Raw genomic sequence first — 21,704 nt, 5'->3', positions numbered from 1 at the left:
ATGTGCTGCACAGACCCAAAGACTCAACGCAAGTTAACTGTCGGGTAGCCAGTGTGGACAGTATTCATCCCAAAACCCTAAAAGCTGCTTTACATGAGATGGGGATGAGAGGAATCAGCAATGGTCTTGGAGAACAGTGCCTTCTGAAGCTTGATAAATAGGATTACATTTGAGGCAAACGTACCCTGTATTTCAAAAGTGCTGTTGTCTCGATCCAAAAGAAGAGAATCCACTGAAACCATCTTTCTTTAAAGAAGTAAGCCTTAAATCGTCCGCCATCAACTAGCCTATTTGCTGCATTTAGTAATAAAGTAAAGTAGTGAATCACATGGTACAGAACAGTCTCAGTCAAGCCTGAAAATATTGCAGCAGTCTTTCACTCATGATATTCTGTTGCTGGTAGAATCACTTGGGGATCTACCCTGCTCTCGTCGCTATCTTGAACAATGGGCTAACCAGTTAAATCATCATCATAGGCGGTCCCTCGAATGAGGATGACTTGCTTCCACATGAGTTCACAGATGTTTCAATGAAGGACCCAATGTTCCAGTCCTAAACTACATATTGAAGGGTGGAATATGCCTGCGCGTGGATTTTAATGTGTGGTGACCATTGCACATCAGCCACCACACGGGCTTGACAAAGCTCGGCCTTTATCCAGTGGCAAGGACCAGGACGACTGGAGACCTGCTCTGCTGCACGGACCTAGTGCGCACACATATCGCAGTGTGGGCTGGCCCTTGGGCCCTCGGCTCTTCTGGGCCCTGTCCCCTCATTTGCTGTACCTCCTCCACGATCTCTTGCCGCTCCTCCGCCACAAACATTCGCCGCACTCCTGCCACGATCTTCCACCGCACCAAACATTCGTCGAACCTTGTTAAATATGGTGTACAGTTACTATAGCTTTTACAGTTGAAGATGGGACCACAAAGGTATTGATTGAAAAATACAAGGAGACCGTCCTCAATTGTTGGGGTATATTGGTACCTGGGGGTCCTGAAGGTTGCCAACTTCGGCCTGGACACAATCCCCTGGGACGACAAGAAGGGGTGAAGAGCACTTGGGTCTTTCTAAATCATTCTTCGGTAAATCATTCTCACCAAAATCTCAATATAGATCAAGCTTATATATTAAGACACATATCCAAACCGTTCATCTTCATGGTTCAGATCTCTTAGGCACATAACAGAAGGGCTTCCGCCAGCCCATTTGCGAGATCCAGGAGCAAGCTGCGAGAGGGATCTGTGACAAAAAAAAAGAGGAAGCAGCTGTAGGGAGGGACAGCTCCAACCGACCTTGATGGGAAGTTAGTCTCAGTGATGAAACTTTTTGTTCAAGTTGCTCAAACAAGGCCTGAATAAGTAGTTGATTAACAATAGGACATCAAGGTGGCTGATATAATGCAAGCTGCCCTTTGTTGATCCTTCCACTATAACTGAAAGCATATGCCTCTACAATAGGTAAGGAAACTCAGACTTTAGACAACTGCTGGAAGGTGTTTCTTGGACGTCAGATATGAGGTCACGTCCTCATATATTCAGAGCATGATGTCTACCTTGAATGTGGGTTGCAAAGAAGCAAACAGATGTTGTTGAAACTTTGCATTTCCAACTGGTGGAACCACAATTCAATGTGATATTGTGATGTCAGGAAGATGGTGACAATGAACTCTGACATCTATACAGTGAGTTATGCTGTGGCCCATGCTGCTTGGGATGAACTCCTAATATCTGCCGTCCACCTAGCCAGGGTTCAATCCCATGTTAGTCAGTTACCGGATGACACAGTAGTGAATATCCTTCCAGGAAGGTGGGTGGGGAATGAGGAGTGGTAGAACAGAAAAAAGGAATTTTTTTCTGATCTCAGTCTCCAAGATGGCATGTGCAATAATGAAAGCTCAATCAAGTCAACCCTCTCTGGCAGATTCAATAATTCTTTCCCTGAAGCAGGTAAGTCCATAGTACTGGAAGGCAGCATTACTGCTTGACCAGTCAGCCTGGTAAACTAATGGAACCAGCCTTCCTGCTACTCAGCTCCTAATAACTGAGTCAGCAAATGTCCCAATTCATAAAGCGTTCCCACCTGGAAAAGCAGCAGTGCTCTGACTTGGCAATTTGCATCATTTCGCTCATTAAACTGCACACACAAGGTTACTAAGCTGTGCCTCCAATATTTTTGTAAGCTCTATGAACTTTGATATGTGGGATGTCTTCCAATTGAGAGAGCATGCACTCCATTTTGGGCAAATAGAAACCTTATAGATGGATATAGATTTCTCAGTAACTAGATTTGGAGATTCTTAAACATGGGATTAGATATTTGCATGCATTGGACAGCTGACACAAAATATATATATATTTTTTTTTTTTAATTCAGCATCCGTAAACCATCTGAGCTAATCTATGTTGAACCTTTTCCATGGCTCCTATATACTTCCCATAATGCAATGCCCAAAACGGCACACACTACTCCATCTGTAGCCCAACTAATATCAAACCATCATCTCCTTGATTTGTATACAGTGGCCCTATAAATATAAAACTGAATCTATTTTATACTTGTTAAACTTTCAATTCTTATTTTAAAGAAAATATTAGCATTTATACTGCGCATCTCATGGACTTGAGAACGTCCAAAGCGCTTAACAGCCAATGAAATACTTTTGAAGTGTAAACACACTTATAATGTCGGAAAGACAAAAAGAAACCTACCTTCCCAAATAACACTGCCACAGTGGTTTGTTCTGGGATGCCAGTTCAGAATCCTTTGCTCCAAACATTTTTGCAAGCAGCTTAACAACTGCTAAGCGTTCTTCATTATCATTGCTCTGTGAAAATGAGAGAACTTCAATAGCCATGCGCAGTCTTCATCTAATGACTGTGTTTTACTTCATGCATCGTTAAAACTGGTTCCCTGAATTCAGTTTATACATTTATTTTTGTTAAGCAGTTTGTTAGCATAGCCACTAGCATTTACCAACTTTCAAATAAGGAAACATAATGTTGATCTTCCTTTGCACTGCACAAGGGAAAACACCCAAGTGTAGTCTTCAGGTGAAGCAAGATTCGAAAGCAGGGATAATGAAACAATGGCACGAAGATGTAATTCAATCTCTATTTTGATGTCACAATCTGTCCATCTTTTATATTACCATTATAAATTCCAATGTTCACATTTATAATGGACGCTACTAACATGAATTTGTTAGGTTGTAAATTGCACCCTCCTGCATGTGCTGACACTACAGCACCTTCAATGGCAGGAAGCTGTAATTACATGACAAGCTTACATAGGAAATTTCCATTATAAATGTGGACAAAGGAATTTATAAAAGGGTAAAAGTTGACCGGGAAGTTCATGCAAACATTTGCCACAATTTGGGGAGGGGGGGGCGGGGGCTGGTTAAAAGTAAGTTTTAGGTAACTGGTGGATTACTGGTATGTCAGTAGTGAGGCGAGGCAGGGCAAGGTCTTGACAGCACTGGTGGCAGCACACTTTGTGACAGTCCAAGAGATCTCTCCATCACAAATCTGGTGTTTTGTGATTGCCTTCTGAATATATCCACCTCTTTTTCTCACAGCTATAAGAAAAAAGTAAAAACATTCCACCTACTCTCAAGACACAGGTGGCACTTTTTCTGAAATGTATTTATTTTGTTTCAATATTTACACTGGATGTCAGAAATTTCAATTACTGAGATTTTTTTTTTTTTTTAAAAGATACATGTGTGTGTATATATGTATATGCATACACTCATTTCACAGTTGAAATTATCCAATGTTGCTCTATTAAATAATCAAATTCCTTATACAGTATTAAATATTAAAACTGGGATCTGATAAAGGCCTTAACACAAAGAATTCAGAGGTAAATAGTGAAAAATTGTTTCCACTGATTGGCAGATTAGTAATGAGTATCAGGAAGTTAGAAAGTATGTTTTTACTTATCAGAAAAAACATTGCCAAAAGGACTCGAGACAGAATACACGACGATTTAAAAAGGGAATTGAGTAAGAGTTCAAAAAGAATATAAAAGGATATGAAGAAGCCAAGGAAATGGCATTAAAGCAGACAGCTCCAGTTGAAGAGCTCGCACCAGCACAGCTGTAATAAGCCTTGTGCAATGCAATTCCATAATTCTTCCTGCAATTGTTCATCTGCTCATTTTACACTCTAATTTTGTTTCCTGCTCTTTGTTCATCTTCCATTCTTTTTACTCTCTTTGTATATAAAACATATGCACATCTTTCTCACGATCTCTGATTCTTTGTTTAATCACTCTGAATGCAAGAGTCTCCTTTCTGTCTCCCCTCTCATTTGTCGGTCTCCCAAAGTGGCTCCTGCACATCTTCCTTTACGGACTTATTCAATTTGTACGCCTCACTTCTATTGAAGCACAGTCAAAAACCATATTTGTATGCACCAACACAGCAGGCAACATGTACCAAATTGGAGGTCGATTATGGTGTTGGAGGGGTTGCTGGCTGAAAGAGAAATTGGGGTTGAGGCCAAGAGGAAGGGGCTTGGGTCTTCCGCCAGCATCTCGGGAGCAGAGGGGAATCAGGCAGATGAAGAAACTCTGGGGATGAGGGGTGGAGGTGGCAGTGGTCTCAGGCTTAAAGTTTGAGAATTTTAGATGTATCTAAAGTCAAACCTAACATACTTTCCATTATTGTTTAAAAGATTGCAGAAAAGGAGACAAAGTGCAAGGAAAAAAATTGTCACTGACAGCAGAAGACTATGATTGTCCAAGGACAGAGGCCCAAGACAATTCTTATACAGTGGCTTGAAAAATAAGAGCTCAAGACCCAGGTTAAGCATCCTAGGTCCTTGAACAAAGCAGTGGACAAGCTAGAAATCCTTGTAGGGAAAGAAAATGTTGGAGGTCATTTAGCGATCAGACAGCAAAGTTTATGGGTAAGCTTTGTGATTTCTCATCAGATCCTGATTTTAAAAAAAAAATAAACCTTCATGTTACTAATTTTAGTTTTAGGGCAAAGGAGCACAATGGCTCAAAAAAGTTCACAAAATGGGGATGGATGAACAGACGCCTGCATGAATGCAATCTGGGGATTCATGGCACATTCACAAACCACTCAAGTTTGTTTTTTTAAGATTTACGATGTCACTTGAAATTCCGTGATGCGATGCAACACATGTTGCTAGATATTTTTCAATTTTACTTCACCAATTTTACTACTATAAACAAGCAAATAATTTTACAGGTGCGACATCTAAAATCCAGAGTTCCAGAACGAACCATGGCGGGGTCGTCCAGAAACTGTCCCAAAATCCGGACTCCCTTGCCTCAGCCACCCGACCTCTCTCTTCTTCCCCCTCCCCCCAATCTTTCTCCCCCCTCCCCCTCCTTACCTCGGCCCGACTGACCCCCCCCACCTCCTCCATCCCACCAATCCCATTCCCATGTACCTCCCCCAACCAACCAATCCCATTCCCATGTACCCTCCCCGACTCGATAGGGAAGGGAAACAGAAAAGCAAAGCAAGAAATAGCAACACATATTTGAATCAACAGCATTCTTCTGTTTTGTGACAACCATAACTGTCCTATAGAAGATGGTGTTGAAGAGAATTCTTAAAAATCTTAGTTGCGTACAACACCAACAAGGCCCATAAACATCCATAAAACAAAATCTTTATTCGCTCTCTTATTTATGTGGACATGGTGAGAAATAACCGAGCTAAATAAAGACATTTTTTTTTTTTTTAAAAAGAGTTAATGTGTGGGGAATAAAAAAAATCAATAATGCTTTAACTGTACAGTGCTCTGATCAGAGTACATCTTGAGTACTACACCATGAGTAGTGTTTACTTCTGGTCACAGACACAAGAGAGATTCAAGCTCTGGAGGCAGTGGAGATTCGACTCCAAAGACTGACACCTGGTGCCAAAGGATTACGATTTGAGGAAAGACTGGAACATTTTGGGCTTTTCTGCCTGGAGAGGAGGAGATACATCAGGAGAATCTCACAAAACCTATAAAATAGTCAATGTTGTAGAAGCACAACTTAAAATTAAACTGCGACAGGAGTCAAAGGGGCATAGGGCCACACCAGAGAAAGGCTGTCATCAAGTTCTTCTTCACACAAACAGTGGTTAATATTTAGATGGATTTCCTTGTACAGTAATGGAGGCAAATGATGCCATGGTAAGAAATAGGCTTGTTCATTTACTTGAATATTATGAAAACTACCAACACCACCTGCCTCCGTGAACAACTCAAATTCAACCAGTCTGTTTTTTTTTCAACTTGAGGCCCATCTCCAACCTACCTTTTTTCACTAAAAAGGTCCTTGAATGCATTGTTGCCACTCAACTATCTACTTACCTCTGAACACTTCCTGTTCCTTTCATCTGATTTCTGAGCTATCCCTAACACAGGGACCACCCTGGTCCAAGACACCATCCTCCAATGTGTCGGTAACCATGGTTTGCAGCCTTTCATCAGTCTCAAGCTTTCTGCCATCTTGGACTTGGCTTTGCACAAAATGCTTTTTGTCTTTCCATCTTGCCCATCTTCATTATTGTAAAAACAAATCACATCTTCCCCGCCTTTCAGTTCCTGCAAACAACCCTTCCTAGATACAAAGGAATGCTATTTCTCCTCGTCAGGTTTATGATGAAAAAGACAATATTATGAAGGAATCTGAAAAGCATATAATATACAGTACATCTTGAGAATAGCTTTAAGGAAAATGCTTACCATTTTTGATTGGGTACAGAAATATTGCTACAGTCCTCAAAGTTGTCATACTGACAACTGAGTTACAGAAGAAATGTTATAGGTTCAATTAAAGTACTGCCAGAAAATGGTCAATGATTAGCTCAATTTTGCTTAAAAAAAACAGACTCATTATTTATTGTTTAGTAACTTTAAAGATAAAGCTAACAGTTGAGTACACGCGCAACATATAGAAAGGAGCTAGATGTACCTTAAGTTTAAACTCCAGCTGTGGTAAAACAGAAAGCAGCAGATGGCTATCAATATTGTATAACTCAAGGATCAGATCGAAGACATGCTCGGACAGATCACTGATGGAGGTCTTCCCCAGCATTAAAACCTGGTTAAAAAACTGTTGACAGAAAGTATAACACTTTGTATGATCTGCGGTTCACATTAATTCTGTAACTACACAAACAATTGAAAGTCTCCAAAAATCGCATTTTATGAAGGGGAAAAATTAAAGTGCCTGATGAGCAAACATGTGCTAACTGAATGTCAATTTAACACACTCCCTCCCACCTTACCTTCCCCCCCCGCCCCCCAACTCATTTTATATGGTAAGCTTGGAATTCTTGACCAGTTACACCTTTGCCCACAAAATAGATTTTATTTTAACACAAGTGAAGTGGGCTCTTCCAGGTCACATATGCTAAACCCATAAACTGTCAGAACATTTGGGATCTCAACAAGTACAAAATCAAAACACCACAGCTGACAATCACATTCACTTTATTCCATTTTTATATTAGAAAAAACCTTATGTCATCAGGACACCTCAAGAACTTTATAATTTTTGAAGTGCTGAGTCTGGTTATGTTAGTCAAAGAATAGCCAGGGACTCAAAGAAAACGAAGAATTGACTGGATAGTTTGTTTTTGGTGGTTTTGATTATGGGAGGAACGTTGGACAGAACACCAGGAGTACACTTGGCTCTTTGAATACTGCCATGGGATCTTTTCTGACATTCCCTTAGATTATCTCAAGTCCATAGTGAGTCTTGAACTCAGCCTTTTGACTCTGAAGTGAGAGTGCTACCAACTAAGTTAATGTGGCCCTTGATATTTTTGCATATATGATTGCAGTGCGTGAAGAATGCTTTTCAAAGCATAGAAAGAAAGTCCATTCAACCCAACAAGCCTGCGCCTCCAGCTGCTTATAAACACCCCCACTCAATCTCTCTGTACTTTCGTAATGCCCTGTGAATCAAACCTCAATTGCTGGAGGGCAGGGGAGAGACGGGACTACGAAAGACATCAACCAATCTATACATTAAGGCTTAAAGATGTGACAGCTTTACAAGTACCATCAATTGGAACTCAATTGGGAATTGCCCAGGAAAGTGTTGAACTTGCAGATTGGCATTCAACTGACCCATCGGCATCTTCCTTGCAAAAAGTTAGCAGTGGACAATGTATTCAACTATCCACTTAACTATTTGGTATTTGGTTTGCAGTTTATTTGGCTCTTTGACCCTTAACTGTTCAGACTGCCTAAAATGCTTCATGCACAAGACATAATTAAAGATTGAGCTTATAAACAGCAGACAACATTCCACTTCCGACTAGTGGAGTGGCAGGTAAAATTGATGGAGAACACGCACTTGGTCCAAATCAATCATGGAAGCAGTTTTCGGTAGTAATCTCAGTTGAGTCACAAATAATCTCTGGTCAAAATACTAAATCAAATAGGGCTCATTTACAATAACACTTGGCCACTCAATGAACCAGGTCACCCAAACCTTGGTTCCTGTTCAACTCAGAGCTATCCATCTCCAAGACTGCCCATTTCCACCTGCTGAACAAGACCTGCTTCCAGCCCTACTTCAGTGCCTCCAGTGAAACCCTCATCGATACGTGTGCTTCATACAGGCTCAATTATTCCACTGCCCTGCTTTCTCGCCTCCCATCCTGCAAACTTCAACTTGTCCAAAATGCAGCACCAAGATCCGCTCACCTGTCACCCTGTCGTGAGACACTCCATTGCTACACACTCAATCAGCATTACACATGTTATCACGTGCAACTGCAATGAGCAGCAAATGTTAACTTTTAAAAAGGGAGACTTGAGCAGCATTATGCAGAGGATACAGTTTCTCCGTGCTGTAAAACAACTTCTTGGCTTCCAAGTTTGATAAAACAAATTGAAACACTATATATCTGACCTGACCAGTTGCATTCGATAAACATTTGAAATTGGCAGACAATTGTATACATCCAGTCACCAATTCCAAATGTCCAGTCATCCCCACAGATTTGCAAAATGGAAGTTTCACCTCAAGGTTGGCCTTTTAGAAAAGGAGCCAGGAACTTTACATCGATAATATTTTTCAACGTGCAAAGAAATGCAGAAATTCAGGCTGGGAGTAAATTATTCAACAGTTCTGATTGTTGAAAACGGTTGGACAGAAGTCACACAAGTACTTTTACCACTTCACCACCAGGCTGCACTGTATACTACATGTTAATCAGAGTTTATTAAATTATCTTTCCTCTCATTAGAAAAAACCAAGTTGGCCCCTCAGAGCCTGATATTACACAACATATCATCTGCATTTGTACTGTACAAGCATCTCCGATGCTGAAGTTCTCATCACAGTTTACTCAACAAGTTCTCCCCAGTTAGAGTCGCCTCCTTTTCCCCATTTCCATAATGTTTCTAAGGGCTTGCCTTATCCTGAGCACAAGGTATTAAACAATTAATTTTTTTTTAAGTTCCAATAACTTATCCCTTCCCCTCTTGTATCATGAATGGACTTGTTCTTCCCCATCACTTCAGAGCACCAGAACTGCAGTATTGGCGAGGGCAATGATTGAATTAGCAGCAATGGAGGTGGTCATTTGGCCTATTATGCCCAACTCTTACTGGGTGGTCTCCTTTAATCCCATTTCCTTTCACTTTGTAAGTAACCTTTTATATTCTTCCTTGTTAAAAATTTAACCAGTTTCCTTTTAAATGAGGTTATAATGTCTGCCTCAATAACCATTTTTGGTGAAGTGTCCATGTTCTAATAACCTTATATCCTAGAAGAATTGTTCTAATTGCTCCCTTTGTACTTCTACGACCCCTGGATACCAATTTGTCAGAGAAAACAATCTTCCAGCATCCACCCTTTAAAACAATTAATAATGTTGTAAACCTCCAATGGATGCCCTTACCCTTCTTGGTTCCAGTTGGGAAAAACCCACAATGCCTTTCTTCACAACAATAACCCATCAATCCTGGTACAATTCTGATGAATCCTCACGGCACTGATTCCTGAAGAATATCATGCACTCTGGCCTGCTATCCAGATCAGCTCTGTTCCAGTAAGGAGACGTTAAATAGGTAATCACTAGCAATTAAAAGAATCACAGAACTCAAAAGTACAGAAGGCAGTTGCCCAACCTATTCCACATGCAGCAGCCTTCAAAAAGAACTATTTAATCCTGTTACCTTACTATTTCCCAATGCCCTGTTAAATTTCTCTTCTTTAAAGATTTGCCACTTCCCTTCTAAAAGCTATTTTGGATCCTACTTCCACCAATACCTCGGAGAGGGAATCGCATGTCTTAATGGCTCAGCAGAAAAAAATCTTGCAACTTTTTTTGGATTTTTTAAAATTTATACCCTCTGGTTACTATTAAAGATCATTTTCTCTTACTTGCCACATCAAAACTTCTCAATTTTACAACACCTTGTATCATATCTCTTAAAACCTCTGTTCTAGTCCAAAGAGCCCAGTATCTCTGGCCTCCTTTGATAGCTAAAGTCTCTTATCCCTGGAACCCTCTCCATGATCTTCACAATTTTCCTAAACGAGGCAACCAATTCGTCCAACTGCAGCTGATCAGCCTTTTATATAGATTTGGCATTACACCTTTGTTTTTGCCTCTCCATGCCCCTATTTCTAAAACCTAAAGTCTCAAAATTGATCTCCCAATATGCTAAGAAAATAAATGCACAATTTTTTACGTGAATTATATTTTAGGGGAAGAGATTGGAGTACAATCACTGCAACATGATTCTCTTAAATAAGCAAAAGTCAGACATACTTTTTACACAAAAACTACAGCTAGTCGAAGTGACAAATAAATGGAGATGCATCAACCATTAAGTGCGGAGTTCTCCGACTCTGCACACTAGAGCGAGTGTAAGCTGGGTAGCGGTTTCAACATCAAAGGGACTAAAGCTTGAAATACATTTTGTATAAGGTCATGGTATGAATCTAATGAGCCATCTGACCATTAATTGTTCAAGTTGCATTTTCTAAATATTTTTCATAAACCTGAACACTGGAATGCAGAATTTCCTGCTACTGTGTGGATTGTAGTCTCTCTGAGCAAGGCAGGAGACTGTTCTTAAACTGTAGATATGTACGAAGCATGCTATATAGATATAATGCAAGAAAACTGGAACTGCACCAACTTGATGATGTTGGATTATCTAACTGGGATCCTTTTTTAATATTTACAAAATGTTAGAAATATAGGTCTAGACTCATCACTGGTTGAAACCTGATGTGCCTTGAAATTTGGACAATTAGGGACTGCAAAGTTCTTCTATGACCAAATGTGTTCCTGAAATAATCAAATATCCTGCTGCATTAAGTGTCCATTTAGTTAAAATATTGAAATTTATGTCGATTTATTTTTAAAATCTGATTACCCAAGCAATGGAAAATATTGCTATCATGAATTTTAAAGATTTAAAGTACACAGTCTGGCCCCAAGTTTCCACATGATTTGCTCCTGATTTTTTTTTTTTTTTTTTTTTTTTTAGGAGCAACTGGTGGAGAACGGAGTATCTTAGAAATCGCAATTCTCCACATTTAAGTTTTCTGCAGTTCTAGTCAGGTAGAACAGTTTCACTTTTGAACAGAATTTTTTTTTCCAAAAGGGGGCGTGTTCGGCCACTGACGCCTGATTTCAAAGTTTCCACAGTGAAAACGTACTCCAAACTAACTTAGAATGGAGTAAGTGAAGATTTTTGTAGGCCTGAAAAAACCTTGTCTACACATTAAAAAATCAGGCGCAGGTTACAAATTAGGCGTCCGGAAGGAGGTGGGGGGGGGGGGGGGAGAAAGAGAAGGGAAGTCATTACATTCTACAATAAATCCTTAGTTAAACTTATACAAATATTATACAAATAATTCCAACCCGAATAAAAATTTATAAGCAAAGAAAAGATTAAAAAAACCATGTTCCTACCTGTGTGAAAGTGCTTCAGACAGGGAGAAGGCTGCAGGAAGCCTTACAAGTTGAGGCAGCCATTCCCGACGGCAGTGGGGGGGGGCGGTGGCAGTAAGGGACCGACCGACAGCAGGTGCCGGGGGGGGGGGGGAGGCAGTAAGGCCCCGACCGACAGCAGCGGGGGGGGGGAGGCAGGTAGGAGGCAGCCGTTCCCGACGGCAGCCGGGGGGGGGGGGGGGGGGGGGGGGGGGAGGCAGTGAGAAGGCTGCAGGAAGTCTCAGAAGTTGAGGCAGCCATTCCCGATGGCAGGGGGGGCGGGGGAGGCCCCTCTGCCGTTGGTCGGGCCCATCGGGAAATGGCTGCCTCAACTTCTGAGGCTTCCTGCAGCCTTCTCACTGCTGCAAGAAGCCTCAGTGCTGATCATGGAAGGGCAATGTGGTTTTATTAAAAAATGTTAAAAATTGAACAGCTACAAAGAACTACAAAAATGGCCGAGTGCCAATGTTTCCTTCACACTGCGCGTGCGCGAACGCTCCAACGTGCACGCGCAGGGTTGCCGGCACAAAAAAAACTCATTTAAATGGTACCCGCCCCCTCCTACTTACAAAATCGGCGCGAGTGGTCGGCTCCGCCCCCTGGGCGCAGCACCAAGCTGCCATCGAGCTGCAAAGCGCTCGAGAATCGCGCGTTTTTTTTCAGGCGCCGTTTTCAGCGCGAAAAACGGGCGCCCAGCTCAGAGGGGCGCCTGTTTTGCCACGTGTGGAAACTTGGGGCCTATGTATCAATGATCTTCTGCTAACATCCCTCATGGTGCTCAGAAAAGTCTTCTTGCAGCATCTCGAGACTCCACCTTATAATGCTTGAACTGACATTGATTTGTGCAGTTTACACATATTACAGAATCAGTTGCTCCCACTTTCCCTCTAATAGCACCACTGGTTTATGGACTTTATAATTCACAAATCTTTCAGTTGGAAGTAAAGTTTTGCAATGAGCTATGTACATGATCTTGATCATTTCTTCAGAGTAGCAGGATAAATGTTAGATTTTAGCAAAAGTTTTCCTTGGGTAATTGGGAAATCAAACAACTTTTACTTATCAGATATCCCAGCAATCATCGTAAATGATGACAATCACTTTTCTGAACAGGGTCATCATGGGCCAAGTAACAGATCTCCAGTACATGTGCTGTACAATGGGTACTTTGAACAAGACACTTGTATTTTGATAAATTATGAAACACTTTTGCTTAATAATCTCACTTTCAATATATATGATGCAACAAAGATCATAAAATGCAACCTAAAAAAGCAGGTTATGGCATAATGATTGACACTGGTCAGTAATAGCTGTTACTTTTCAACTCAAACCAGAACCATTCAATGCACAGTAACTTCTGGATAGACAATTGTGGAAAATCAATGCTTATGCACTTACATTTGTAATATAAGGTTCAACTGCTTGAGCTGTCCTTTTTAAAAGAGCCTTTGCCAAGTCGTATGCTTGCTTGTTTAGATTCTGCAAGAAAAGCAAAAACAGTCAAGACACGAGTAACATGAAATAAATCAGTATCATGCCAATTTACAGAAAGCATTGTAACCTTTCAACTCCGTCCTTATTGATCCACAACAATGAACTGCATTATTAGTTTGTGGAAATTTTCATAGCACTTTTTAAAAAATATGCACCTTGTACTTACTTAGTTTAGAGAACAGGCAAATTCAAAACCAAACCAATCTACTCATCGCATTCTTAAAAAAATTCTAATTGCTGTTGATGAAGTAAATCATTGTTCAACCGACCGCTGGATTAATGCCAATGATGCTTTCGAACAAACCTTTTTTCAAACTTGTCGTACCCACGCAACCCAAAAAGAATTCAAATTACATCAACTTTATCGATTGTACCACAACACAAGGAGCCTTTAAAATTCTGCAGTTATTAAATAAGCCTCCTGCTCTTTTTTTCTTTTATTCTTCAGCCGTCTATCATCTATTCCTTGTATGCCCTCCTTGTGCAGAAATATATCGACTTGTTTCTTGAATGAATATCGACACAATTTGCTTGAATGGCCTTCTTTTGGCAATTTAAAATACTCAATCCTAATTTCTATCTTTTTAATATATGTACAGTTGCTTAATTTCTTGCCCCAGTCATCTGATCATGCCAGTTTTCTGGTCTCCCCCGCCCGCCCCCAACCAAAGCCGATGGGCACGAACGCCAATTGTAGCAAAAGAAAGTTAAATGAGCATTTATGAATTCTGATACACCAAATTAAATGTTTTCAAAAAAAGTAAATCGAATCATAAACTTTGAATGAAAAAAAAATTGATTAGATAACCACAGCTATGAGTAAAAAAGCTTGTTCTTTTCAATTATATATTTGTGTCGTTGTAAGAAGTTGCTGATAGCTCTGCTGCACTGTTCGGGTTAATTTGAACCGAATGCTTAAACAGTAACTTTGTTTGTGACATATTTCAAGCTTTTCAAAAGTGCATGAGACGATCACTGACTTTCTTACAGCCAGCCACCCCTAAAAGATTAATGCAAATGGCTGAAACGGTGGAAAAGAATCTCCCCATCTCCCCCAGATACGAAATACTGCTGCTCACAGAAACAGTGATTCTTGTCGAAGGGTCCCCTGCTGCCTTTCCATGCTTGCACTCCCTTCACAGGGCTTCCTACATGGTTTGAATTTTAATTTCCCTAAAATTTGTTTTCCTTGGGCTGCACACGGTTTGAATTTGTCAAACCTTGCTCACTTTCAGAAAAAAGCAAGTGCCAATGGATTTCCTATTAATCAGATTTTCTTCAATTTGAGTGATCAGATTATTGCAATGGAACACATCCAAAGTAGTATGGTGTGAATGAAATAATTCCAGCAGATTGAATGGTTGATTTAATGATCTGTGATATTTTTACAATCCCCGCATGCAAGAATCCCAAGACTAGATCAATCGCTTTCAAAAAAATGAAATAGGATCAGGTTTCTCTTATTATCTAGATGAGCAAACTTATTGCCCCAATCATTGCCCTGAACAGCAAACACATTATAGTTATGATCTCTCTCGATTCTGGAATTACACCCTTGGATTGGTAAAGTCCCAACATCACTCCATTATTTAAGAAAGGTAAGTGAGATAAAAGGAAGAAATTATAGCCTTTTAGTCGAACGTCAATTGTGAGGAAGTTACTAGAATGTTATTCGGGACAGAGTGAATGAGCATTTGGACAAATATGAGCTGATCAGAGATAGCCAGCATGGATTTGCAATGGGTAATCCACGTCTATCAAAGAGTTGAACTTTGAGGTAGTAACTAATTTGGTAGATGAGTGTGTCAATGGATGTTATTTATATCAACTTCCAGAAGGCATTTGATGCTGTTTCACATTAATAAGTTGAATTTATATACAGGTAGTATCTTTAATAGAGTAAAACGTCCCAAGGGACTTCACAGGAGTGTAACCAAACAAAATGTGACATCAAGCAACATCAGGAGACATTAGGACAGAGTAGATCAATGGGATAAGTTTTAAGGAGTGTCTAAAAGCAGGAGAGGTGGAGAGGCGGCGAGGTTTAGGGAGGGAATTCCAGAGCTTCAGGCCGAAGCAGCTGAATAATCAATCCACCATTGGCGGCCATGCAAAATCAGGGATGAGCAAGAGGCCAGAGTTGGCAGAATGCAAAGATCTCGGAGGGTTGTCGAGCTAGTGGTGGTTACAGAGATAGGGAGGGACGGGGCCATGGAGGAATTTCAAAATAAGGATGAGAATTTTAAAATTGAGGCGTTGCCACACCAGGAGCCAATCTTGGTCACCAAGCACCGAAGTGATGGGCAAACGAAACAGAGTGGAACTTTGGATATGGACAAGAGAGTTTTGGAGGAGCTCAAATTTATAAGAGGGTGGAAGATGGGAGGCCAGCCAGGAGAGCATTGGAATAGTCAAGTCTGGAGGTAACAAAGGCATGGATGAGGGTTTCAGCAACAGATGAGCTGAGATCGGGACAAAGACAGGCAACGTTACTGAGGTGGAAGTAAACAGTCTTCATGGTGGAACGGATATGTGATCGGAAGCTCAACTCAGGGTCAAAGAAGACAACGGTTGCAAATTGTCCGGTTCAGCCGCAGATCACTGGCCAGGAAGAGGGCGGAGCCAGGTCCCGGTGCTGAAAACAGTGCCGGGACCTCTGCACATGCGCGAGAGTGTGCGCGCATGCGTAGCAGCTCCTCGCCCCCAGAATCTGAGTGTGTGTGCGACAGGCTGTGTGGGAGGGGCCAAAGCATGCCTCCCCTATCCTTGGCTGAATGGTCTCCCTCATTGGCAGCCTGTTGCCTTCCCGAACCATGTTTTGTTCGAACTTCTAGTTTTTTTTTTGTTATTGATTGATTGATTGCTTATTACTTTGGTCTTGGTGCTTTAGGTGCAGGGTTCCCTTCTATTTTTTATTTATTTGTTAATTAATTGCTTATTACTTTTTGTGCTTTGTAAGTCTTGGTGTTAGGTGCAAGTCCTCTCAGCTTCCTAGTATTTTTTCTTTGTTACTGAATGCTTATTTTTGTGCTTTGTTTAGTGCTTGGTGCTTTAGAATGTACTTACCTGCGCTGATTTCTTAACTGTCCACAAGGGTTTTCTGTGCGGGTCACCAGTGGCCACGTACGCTGGCCTAAGTTAGTTTGGAGCAACTATTAGCTGTCCAAACTGGCTTAAAATGGCCAAAACAGGCGTAGGTGGCTGGTAACGCCTCCTTTTGAAAAAAAAACTTTTAAAAATCTGAACTAACTCACTTACACTGGCGCAAATTAAATGTGCAGAATGGGGATTTTTAAGATAATCCAGAAAAATCAAGTTGCTCCAAAAAAAAAATCAGAGCAACTCCTGGCCAAATTTGGGCCTGCAGTCAGGACTTGAGGAGGACACAGACTGGTAAAATGAGCAGACACATGGAAGATAAAATTTAACGCAGAGAATTGTGAAGTGATATATTTTGACAGGACACATGAGAGGCAATATTAACTAAATGGTGCAATTTTAAAAAGGGATGCAGGAACAGAGAACCTGAAGGTTTATCTACACAAATCTTTGAAGGTGGTAGGACAAGTTGAAAATGGGATCCTTGGCTTTATTAATAGAGGCACAGAATATAAAAGCAAGGAATTTATGCTCTACCTCTATAAAACACAGGTTAGGCTTCAGCTGGAGTATTGTGTTCAATTCTGGGCACCACACTTTAGGAAGGATGCCAAAGCCTTGGATTGGGTACAGGAAAGATTTAATAGAACAGTACCACAGATGAGGGATTTCAGTTACATGGAGAGACTGGAGAAGTTGGGTTGGTTTTCCTTAGAGCAGAGAAGGCAAAGAGGAGATTTGATAGGTATTCAAACTCATGAAAGTGAATTCTGTATCCGTAGAAATAAATCCCAGTACTTGGTTAGCATTTTTAATCAATCACTTTGCTGATCTGCAATGCTGCTTTCAATGATTTGTTTATCCTTAAATCATTTTGTTCTACCCCATTCAGTTTATTTTCTCATGTGTAGGTGATGGTTCACCTCACATTCATCTGTTAAAAGTTAATTTGCAATTTAACTGCCTATTCCACAAGTTTTCTAATGTCTTCTCGGTGTTAGCTTATACCCCTCAGTTTGGTATCAAATGAAAATGATGATGTTGAGTTAAGTGTTCCTAAATCAGAATCATTAATGTCAATGATCAACAACAATGGTTTCAGCCTGATCCTTGTGGAACACTGCTTTCTACCTTCCTCCAATCTGAACAACTACCCTTTAGCCCTACTCTCTGCTTTCTACTTTCATAGCCAAACAGCATAGTTAAGCATTACTTAGCCTTTCAGAATGTAACTATTTTTTTATTGTATTTTCTTTATTCAGTCTCGGCACCGCACCTCAGGAACGATATATTGGCCATTTTTGGAATGTGCAGCGCAGATTCACCTGAATGATACAGGGACTAAAAGGGTTAAATTACAAAGGACAGCTTGCATAGATCAGACTTGTATTCCCACGAATACAGAAGATTAAGCGGTGATCTAATTGAGGTGCTTAAAATTATTGAAGAATTTGATAGGATAGAGAGAAACGATTTCCTCTGGTGGGAGAGTCAAGAACAAGGCGGCATAACCTCAAAATTAGAGCGAGGCCTTTCAGGGGAGATGTCAGGAAGCACTTCACACAAAGGCTTGTGGAAATCTGGAACTCTCCCCCAAAACAGCTGTTGAGGCTGAAATCAATTGAAAATTTCAAAACCATGTGGACAGATTGTTAGGCAAGGTAGATTGAGTTAAGATACAGATCAGTCATGATCTTAGTGAATGGCAGCACAGGCTCAAGGGGCCGAAAGGCCTACTCCTGTTTCTATGGGGCCAAGTTTCAGCCGGAGTTGCTCCTGTTTTTTTGGAGCAACTGGTTTAGAATGGAGTATCTTAGAAATTGCAATTCTCGGCATTTAGTTTGCTCCAGTTCTAGTCAGTTAGAACAGTTTCAGTTTGGAACAGATTTTTTTTTCCCAAAAGGGGGCATGTCCGGCCACTTACACCCGTTTTGAAAGTTTAGGCAGTGAAAACATACTCCAAACTAACTTAGAATGGAGTAAGTACAGATTTATGTACGCTCAGAAAAACCTTGTCTACACTTAGAAAATTAGGCGTGGATTACAAATCAGGCGGAGGGAATTGGGGGGGGGGGGGGGCGCGGTTGAAAGGGATGTTGACAAACATTAAACACTTCAGTTTTACAAATAGCCATCATCAATAATAAATGAGCAATACATCAATAAAAAAACCAACATTTTCTATTTACCGACTGCAGCACCAGGAGTCCTCCAACAGCGTGCTTGGACGGCCCCCCCAGTATGTCTCTATCTCTGTCTGTGTGTGTGTGTGTCTCACTTTCTGTCTGTCAGTGTCTGTGTTTCTGACAGCGAGGGGAGAGGAAGAAGAAAGGGAGGGAGAGGAAGAAGGGAGGCAGGGGGGGAGAGAGAGAGAGAGAGAGAGAGAGAGAGAGAGAGAGAGAGAGAGAGAGAGAGAGAGAGAGAGAGAGAGAGAGAGAGAGAGAGAGAGAGAGAAAGGAAGACTGAACGGGCCGGGCCGAACACTGGTCGGGGGATGGGGAAAAGAGGGGATCGGGTCGGGTCTGGGGGCGGGGGAGCAGGAGTCCAGTCGGGTCCTATCGGGAGGAAGCAGGAGCTGGGCGTGGGAGGCAGCCTTATCCACGCAGCCCCAGTGAGGCCATTCGGCCAGCTAGGGGCTGCGTGCTTCGGGCGCCTGGAGCAACTGCCGCGCGCATGTGCAGAGGTCCCGGCACTGTTCTCAACGCAGGGACCTGGCTCCGCACCGCACCTAGTTCCAGAGGACCTGCAGGGAGCCGGAGAATAGGTAATTTTTTTTTAGGCGCACTTTGTGGCGCGATAAACGGGCGTCCAGGTCGGGGCTGCGCCGTTCTTGGCGTGGCCCGAAACTTGACCCCTATGTTGCTAAATGCCTTCAGAGAATGTAGCCTTTAATCACATTGCTGCCAAACTACTTAGACAATTATTTTCATTCTAAATGGCTGTGGCATTAAAATTGGATTAAACGCATGAAAATGGCAATCGTCATTGATCGGCAGAGCTATGGTAATGAAATTCATCATTTCAGCGAAGGCAACGGTGGAATGGTGCAGTTGATCCAAGCAAATTATGGCATAAATCACTCCTGCCATAATTTCCTGGAATTTCAGCGACATAATAATGGCGTGCACCAAAGATGGGCAAGTATTATGGCGCAAGTTTATTACATTTCAGTCCATTGTGTCATTCATAGCTTTTTTAATTTATTGGGGAGACAACTTCACCATATTTTTCACAAAATAAAAAATTGCAGTCTGAAAGACAATTAACTGGAAGATAAATACAGGAAGTTTGCATGAACAGCACCACCTTCATTGTGCTTTTAAATTAAGTATTGCAAATTATGTGTAATGCAATAAAAACTAGGTGAGAATTTATGTTCCTTCGTATTGAAGACATGAAGACAGGCAAACAAAATAATCTGATTAGTACTGTTACTTCCTTCTCCCTGAACTCAAGAAATATATTTCTTATTCTCAATATGACTTTCATGATTACAAGATTGCTGATACTGCCATGGATAATGCTTTGTTTTTTTTGTACACAAACACAAAAATTAATGATGTTGGTTACTCACCTTATTGGCTGGTACAAGGTTGACAAGAACAGTATCCAAAAGCTCCTGAGAAACTGTGTCCCCTTCACAAACAATGGAACTCATCAGATCCACCATGTGCATGTGAACCTTTTGGTTATGGCCATTGCTATAATGTATTGAAAAAGACAATGCATCAGATTTAAAAGGAATAAAGAACTTACTTTTTTTTTAAAAAACAGGCAATGAAGTACTTTAGAAGTGTAGCCACTGTCGTAATGTAGGGGACTGCAGCAGCCAATTTGCACACAGCAAGGTCTCACAAACTGCAATAAGATAATGACAAGCAAGTGTTTTTTTAAAAAAAGTGATGTTGGTTGAGGCATAAATATTGGTCATGGCATCACGAGAACTCCCCGGTTTTTCTTTGAATAGTGCAATGGGATATTCAAACATGTAATTGAAGATAGCAGACAGTGCCTCAGTTTAACATCTGATCTATCAACACATGTGTAGCATTCCCTTAGTACTCCTCTGGACAGTCAGCCTAGATTATTTGTTATGTCTCTGGTAGGGCTTGAACCCACAACCTTCTGACTGAGATGGCACAGTGCTCCCACCGAGCTAAGATCTGCTGTACTCAACCAACTTGGTGAGGCTTAAGAAAATAATTGGCTTCTTACAAATGGAGTGATTCTCCTGGAAAGTTTACATTAAGGTTCAGTAATCTCAAATTTAGGAGTTCATTTATAAAACTGTCAGTTCATAAAATTAAAATGAAAAAAATACAAAATAAAAAAATAATCTAGTTCCCAACAATACAGTCACAACAGGAAGCCATTTAGATCATACCACTGTTGGTGTTGGGAGGTCCCCTTTCACTCAGCGAGAAATAAATCAAAAAGGAAACTCTTCGGCCCCAAGTTTCCACACGCGGCGGAAAAGGCACACCTCAGAGCTGGGCGCCTGTTTTTCGCGCCGGAAAAAAAGTGCGGTATTCTCGAGCTCCTTGGAACTCGATGTCTGCTTGGCGTGGCGCACAGGGGGCGGAGCCTACCACTCGCGCCGATTTTGTAAGTAGAAGGGGGCGGGTACAATTAAAATGAGGCTTCTTGGTGCTGGCAACCCTGCACGTGCGCGTTGGGAGCGTTCGCGCAGTCTGAAGTAAACATTGGCACTCGGCCATTTTTAAAAGTACTGCAGAAAAAGTGAAGATTTGTTTCTTGGACCCCTGCAAAGGCTTGTATTTTAATTTTCTTGATATTTGTGTGTGTGAGGGAGTGCTTTTAGCAGCACTGCTGAATAAATCACCTGCTGAAATCAGTGAGTTCAGCTTTTCACTGCTAAACTTGCAGAACCGGTGCCTGCAAATTAAGGAGTGTGTGTTTGGAGAAATAAAAGTGCCAATTCAACTTTGCAATGGATCAACTTCCACCAAGAACAAAGAATTTCTTGCATGAGGAAGCATAATATGTGGTGCACCAAATTTAAATATAAAGATGTCGATGTGGCTGCCTCTCCCTGTCCAAATGGCCTCAGCTCAAAGGCTGCTGCTGTTATTTCTTTGGCTCCCGACCAGGCACTGACGCCGCTGCAATCCCATGGCCGAATGGCCTCACGTCCGTCCGG

General features: G+C 41.3%; 1 protein-coding gene and 1 long non-coding RNA gene across 6 annotated transcripts in view; one reads left to right on the top strand and one right to left on the bottom strand.

Moving 5' to 3' along the window:
• The window catches only part of LOC139275199 (sister chromatid cohesion protein PDS5 homolog B), a 297,515-nt gene that overhangs the window by 203,212 nt on the left and 72,599 nt on the right, over positions 1-21,704 (bottom strand). For 4 of the 5 annotated variants that reach the window (XM_070892340.1, XM_070892337.1, XM_070892338.1 and 1 more), the window contains exons 6-9: positions 20,118-20,244; positions 13,349-13,429; positions 6,952-7,092; positions 2,712-2,827 (exon numbers count right to left, since the gene is read on the bottom strand). In XM_070892340.1, the coding sequence (XP_070748441.1) occupies positions 2,712-2,827; positions 6,952-7,092; positions 13,349-13,429; positions 20,118-20,244 (465 nt within the window). Of the gene's footprint in view, positions 1-2,711; positions 2,828-6,347; positions 6,536-6,951; positions 7,093-13,348; positions 13,430-20,117; positions 20,245-21,704 lie in introns of those variants that run through there. The other variant, XM_070892341.1, reaches the window with a different exon arrangement.
• Positions 1-21,704, top strand: part of LOC139275200 (uncharacterized) — a 74,224-nt gene that overhangs the window by 36,315 nt on the left and 16,205 nt on the right. The window lies entirely within an intron of this gene.

Source organism: Pristiophorus japonicus, chromosome 10, assembly GCF_044704955.1.
Source record: "Pristiophorus japonicus isolate sPriJap1 chromosome 10, sPriJap1.hap1, whole genome shotgun sequence".
Taxonomy (NCBI): domain Eukaryota; kingdom Metazoa; phylum Chordata; class Chondrichthyes; family Pristiophoridae; genus Pristiophorus; species Pristiophorus japonicus.
The sequence above is the reverse complement of the archived record's forward strand: the minus strand, read 5'-3'. Positions and strand labels throughout refer to the sequence as shown.